This window comes from Mustela lutreola, chromosome 5 (genome assembly GCF_030435805.1).
Source record: "Mustela lutreola isolate mMusLut2 chromosome 5, mMusLut2.pri, whole genome shotgun sequence".
In the NCBI taxonomy this organism is placed as follows: Eukaryota; Metazoa; Chordata; class Mammalia; order Carnivora; family Mustelidae; genus Mustela; species Mustela lutreola.
This window is the reverse complement of record NC_081294.1, coordinates 67,218,784-67,224,826: the sequence shown is the minus strand read 5'-3', so window position 1 is coordinate 67,224,826 and position 6,043 is coordinate 67,218,784. Positions and strand designations below refer to the sequence as shown.

At 33.5% G+C, this 6,043-nt stretch overlaps 1 protein-coding gene across 2 annotated transcripts in view; it reads right to left on the bottom strand.

Moving 5' to 3' along the window:
• Positions 1-745: 745 nt before the first annotated feature.
• SLC12A2 (solute carrier family 12 member 2) overlaps positions 746-6,043 on the bottom strand; it is a 103,988-nt gene continuing 98,690 nt past the window's right edge. For both annotated transcript variants that reach the window (XM_059174472.1, XM_059174473.1), the window contains 3 exons: positions 5,691-5,826; positions 5,287-5,354; positions 746-3,660 (listed from right to left, as the gene is read on the bottom strand). In XM_059174472.1, the coding sequence (XP_059030455.1) occupies positions 3,525-3,660; positions 5,287-5,354; positions 5,691-5,826 (340 nt within the window). In that variant the 3' untranslated portion in view covers positions 746-3,524. The remainder of the gene's footprint in view (positions 3,661-5,286; positions 5,355-5,690; positions 5,827-6,043) is intronic.

Genomic DNA, 6,043 nt, shown 5'->3' with positions numbered 1-6,043 from the left:
GATTTTTGGAAAATAAACAAGAAGCAAAGAACATGCAATGGACACTGATATTTGGTTTCAGATCTATTAAGCCAGACTGTAGCCAAACTATTTCTAACTGGAGTCCACATTACCTGAGCACACACTCATTGGCAATACTGGATGTCTAGTATGGAAATGACCGGTCTATGCACCCTCTGAGTTATGGATCAGGCAGTAATGAGTGCGTAACAGAGATATCCCTGGAGATGAAAGATCCGGGCTCTGGGCCAACATTCTTCACTGATTTACCACATGACCTCGGGAAATTCCCTACATTGCTCCAAGTTGCTTTCCCAAGAGTAAGAGAGAGAAAATTAACCGTCTGCGTATATAACACACTTATTATAACGTTCAAAGGAGAAATGTACTGTTATAAAACTGTATATTAGCTTAGCCAAAAATCGTCTGAAGAAAAGACAGAGACTATGGATCCATTTTTGTTAAAATAACTTAAATAAAATAACTTAAAAAGAATTAGAAAAGTAAAATCACTTTAAAAAAATCAAAATGAGCTGCATCTTCTAGAGTTCAATGACACTGTCAAGTATCAATAGTGATTATTTCAAAGGCTTAGGGATAGTGTACAATATCAAACAACTTTCTAACATACGAATTTTAAAGGTAAAAGCCAGTAAACAACTCAGACATTGTGAAAGAACAGTTACATAAACGAGGGTACATCACAAAGTCGCCAAAGGTTAATAAAACAGGTACAACAGAAGAGTAGACATTAAATAGTTTTAATGAATCCACTTCCTTTATTGCAGTAACCTCTGTACAAAGCAGCAACTGCAATACTCAACGTTAAAACATTAGAAAAGCATTTGTGTGACAGTTATAGTACAGTATTATCAAAATATTACATTTTCAAACTTAGTAGATAAACATCCACCAGAGCTCAAATCTTTAAATTATTTCCATAGTCTTTAAAAATAGGTAATGTCAGAAAGCATATAAAAAGAATGCAAAAGGAAACCTAAAATACAATGAAATAATGTAACAAATAAATATGATTTAATTAATCATCAGCTTAACACCATTCTCTCTAAACCCAATGAGTATTTACCTATAGGAATAATGAACTGTCAAATGCCATTGCATATTTATTTCCAAGTTATCACCAATGATTAGAACTCAAAAAAAAATTGGCATTAAAATAATCAAATTTAGCATAAACAAAATAAACTAGAATAGCTTCAACACTAGCTAGCATCTCTAAGAATTGTTGAAATTTATTAGAATACTACAACAACCTTGAAAATTTTGACCTGGTGTCTAGTGTTAAATGAAAGTAATTTTTTTTTAAGTGAAAATCTTCTTACATTATTTCACAGACAATATTACCCTCCCCCCATTATGCATATTTAGATATATTTTATGTACTTTATACACATATGTAAGATGCATGACATTTGGTTCCTGCAGTACAGATCACAATGATGGTTTCCTGAATGGGAAAAACTTAAAAAACAAAACAAAACAAAACAAAAAACAAGTGTACCTGTGCACATTTTCAAGATAGCAGCACTCAGTTCATGCCCTATTATCCATTTAAAAAGTTCAAACATGGTATTGTTTACTGAATATATGACATTTCTACGGTCTTCCCCTGAAACACTACAAAACCTGCAATAAAGGGAACAATGCTATGAGTTATAATGAAGGGGAACAAAAATCCTAGAAAAACAATTACTTCATTTTAACATTCTGAATTCAAAATGATCAGATCTCCACTTTTCATTTCGTTTATGCTCATGCAGCAAAAATACTGCACTACTGACAGCAGTAGTGATTTTAACAATATCTACCAAGATTCATGAAAATCTGCATATATTCTTCACCACCAAAATTTATACCAACGAACTGACTGAACAGTAGAGGACGTGTTCTCCATTTATCACTGAACAGTAACTGTGCGAAGTTACGTGCCCTTCTAATGATCACCTTTGTTCTCCGTGAATCCTGTATCTTTCAATCTAATTTTGAACTTACGTCTACTGAAACAAAAAAATGTTAATTGAATGAATCTTGATCACTTTAAAACGCAAAAACCCAGCAACATAAATGTCATTATATATACACATATGCATCTGTGTATGCATATACACATACATACACACATACAGATATGTAGACATATATCCCTTGAAATGTTTTTAGGAAATCCTTCCTTGAATAAAAAATGAAAAACTTCACATTAATAATCGTATATAAAGCTTTTAGTAACAGTACATATGCACTGTCAAAATTGTACTAGTAGACTATGATGTCAAAACAGACATTCCAAAAGCACAAACTGGCAGTTTTTCTTAACACAAAAGTTTTAAAGTATTAAGAATGGATTAAATTTAAATGTTCAGAATAATCTGTTCAAACCTGAGTATATTAATTAAGATTAAGTGTACTTGACAATTGAATGAATTAAGCCTAAAAACATTTCACTAAGAAACCAGTGGTCCATTTAACCATTTGATGAAACACTAAAAATTTTAATGATTTATAAAGGATATGTATAGTGGAATCCCACATGTTGTTTACTGAAATATTTTACTTAATGACATTGCTTTGTCTAATTTTCAGGAAAAATCTTTTAGCATTTCCTAAAAAAGTCCCTCAAAATTTGAGGAAAACTCTAAATTAGGACAGATCTCTCTTCTTATAGATACAAATGATTTTGAGGACTTTGGTCTAAAGAATGGCAATACAGGATTTTTCAGCATGGTATACAGAAGTACTGAATAAATCTTCACCCTTCCCTAAGATTTCAAATAAAAATACAAATAACAGCCAATTAGAGATTTTAAAAAAAGAAAGGTTTATTGGGTCTTCTTTCCCTAGATCCACAATTTATACATACCCCTACAAACCTAACCTTGGGGTCACTTTTTGGCTACCATTTTTGTTTGTCTGTTTTGGGTTTTTTTTTTTTGCATTTTTCATTAACCTGCCCTAATTCTTGCCTTTAGTATCTAACAGATACCTTTATAAAAGTAATAGAAAACATACAATACTCAACACTAATTGGTCAATGGAAGAAGAAAACAGTGTCCATTTCATTTTAAGTGGGAGAGACTAGAAACGAAAATAACAGCTGAAGGCAAAATTTGACATTCTATAAATTTATAAAAGAGGATATATGGATGAAATTTGGTTAATTTCAGAAGGCACCTCAAGGCTAAAGGCTTTTTGTACTCCTTTCATCAATCACAAAATAACACACTTTTATTGCTATTCAAGTAGCAAAGGAAAACTTTACTCTCGTGAGCTTCAGTCCAACAACAAGGAATCATCATCATTCATTAAGACTGAAATACAGAACTGACTAAAACTGAAGTCTCCATACACATATCAGTGGAGCAACTTCCCTGTGTGCTTTCAAATTAATGAAAAAGTGAAAGAAAAGTCACAGTTCGCCATTGTGATGTTAATGTGTCATTGAAGATTTCAGTGACTTCACTAGGCACTCAAGTACCATCTAGAGGGCTGTCCACTGTACAGGGCCTTTAAGAATAGAAGGTAAGGACACTCTGATGGTTCCCACGGACGAGGAGAATTGGTGGTAGGTCCTTCGAAAGAGCTTCTAACCACGCCATATAGAGAGCGCTAGAGACAGCACCTTTCCGGGCAACTGGCAGACTCCTGGTATCAAAAAAGAAAGGAATGAGGCCATGCATTTAAGTTGAAAAAAAAAAAAAAAACTGTAATAAAAATTATATATTGAGTCACTAATAATAGTAACTAAGAGTACAGTGGTTATATAAATCATTTTGGAGTGCAGGCAAATTGTGAACATGGTATAGCAGTGACTATACTCATATCACTATTCCCCCTTTTTCATGTTTGAACAAAAGCTTTTTAAAAATTCACCTAATAAGAACAGAAATGAGTATTTCTATAAACAGCAACACATTTGGTATCTAATGTTAAACCTCTCATTCGCCTTTCCTCAATAAGGATAGAATTCTTCTAGGAGAAAGGAATGTTTCTACCTAAAGTAAGAAAGCAGAAACCACACATGGGTAAATGAGATTCAAACATAATTAATTCTACGTATTAATTTTCAACTTCTCCTATCTTTCTGGGCTTTGATTTTTTTTTTTTTAAAGATTTTATTTATTTATCTGACAGAGATCACAAGTAGGCAGAGAGGCAGGCAGAGAGAGAGGAGGAAGCAGGCTCCCTGCTGAGCAGAGAGCCCGATGCGGGCCTCGAGCCCAGGACCCTGGGACCATGACCTGAGCTGAAAGCCGAGGCTTAAACCCACTGAGCCACCCGGGTGCCCTGGCTTTGATTTTTATCTGTAGATAGTGGTAGTAGTGACCAGCTGCTTTGGGGAGTGTTTCCAGATTTCTGTTTTAACATATTCCATTACAAATATCTGATCAGCAGCCGCAAAAGCTGAAATTTCCTGCTGTATTGTTTTCTGTTAATCAAAATAACAATCATCTGGTAATTCTTTATTTCATCATTTGCCCTATTTTTGGAGGCCTGAACTTTTTTTTAACCTATCTAAGGACCCTGGCTCCATGATGGAGAAAATCTGGGTTCAAGTAATATGTAACTAATCTGACTCAGTAAAAGAACAGCCAGATAGCCCCTAGATCCAAGAGAGGACAGAACGTCTGTCTGTATAATTTGTGTGTGAAACACAGGGGTATAGACTCAGACAGGAACCACTTTTTAAAATTTCATCCCCAAGATAAGTTGATGGTATTATTTCTATAAGGATGTTGTCCTGGGTCCAAATTTTCCTTTTTTTACACTTTAAAAAAAAAATTATTATTTGAAGTACACTCTACCCTACAATGTGGAGTTTGAACTCAAAACCCCCACATCAAGAGTCAAATACTCTGAATGAGCCAGCCAGATGTCTCACACCTCACCCTCGGGTCCAAATTTTAACTTTAGGCCCTCATACCCCACGAAGACTTAATGGCTATGTCGTGGTGTCCTTCAAGCTAAGGAATTTTTAAAACGTGGGAAAAAAGATAAAAGAAAAATTCCAGAATAAACTATTATGAAAAAAGAATGACTTAGATTCATATAAACTTAAGGTTAAGATTTTTGTTTTACTTTCCTCCCCCCTTAAATGATTTCTCTATATGCTTAAAGCAAAGTATATTAACAAAAGTTTGTTTTTTCTTCCTTATAACTGTTAAGTCATTACCGAGGTTTATGTAGGTATGTACTTGGCATGAAAATTGATCCAAATTGCAACATCATAAAATGAACGCTCAAGAAAATCTTAGTATAGACAGTACTTACATGACAATGATATTAGCTGTACTTGAATGTTCCTTTAATAATTCATTTAACCTGATCTGCCGGTAGGTCTGAAATGAAACAGGACAAAGTCATTCCTGAACCATTTGAAAAGCGGAATTTAGTGTAGTTCATAGAGCTATAAGTAAACAAAAAGAAATCTTTTCACTTACTTTTTGTAAGTAAACAAAAAGAAATCAAAGGAATTTTGCTGTAATAAAAATATCCATCCCTTAATTTAGAAAAGAACTGAGGATTTATACACACTGTTCACATACAGATCCAATTTAGAGGAGACTGAATTTATTCCTCCCGTAACAAATGACAGTTCCTGATACTTGTGTCTTCCTTATTTTTTAAAAAATCAATGGAATATTAAGAAAAAGAAAGCAGAAGAGACAGAATACCTTGGTTTTATAGAGTTCAAGCTCATTGTCTGTTATTCGCCATGGTTCATCTTCTTTCATTTTATCTGCAATATCTTGTTCTTTGTCATCTTCATGAAGTCTGTATGGCTCAATCATTTCATCAAAAGCTACAATACTTAAAAAAAAAAAAAGACCCAGAAAGATTACTGACAATTAACTTCAATTCAAATTCCTTAACCCTAAGATCTCAAATGCTAAATTAGTACTTGAGAAGTTAGTGTTTTCCATCTATTATGCTCTTCCCCACACCCTAATTTATAACCATCACTTTGGCAACCTATTTAGAAAATAGTAATTGTTAGTTTCTCAAACTGATAAGAAATTTTTTTTTT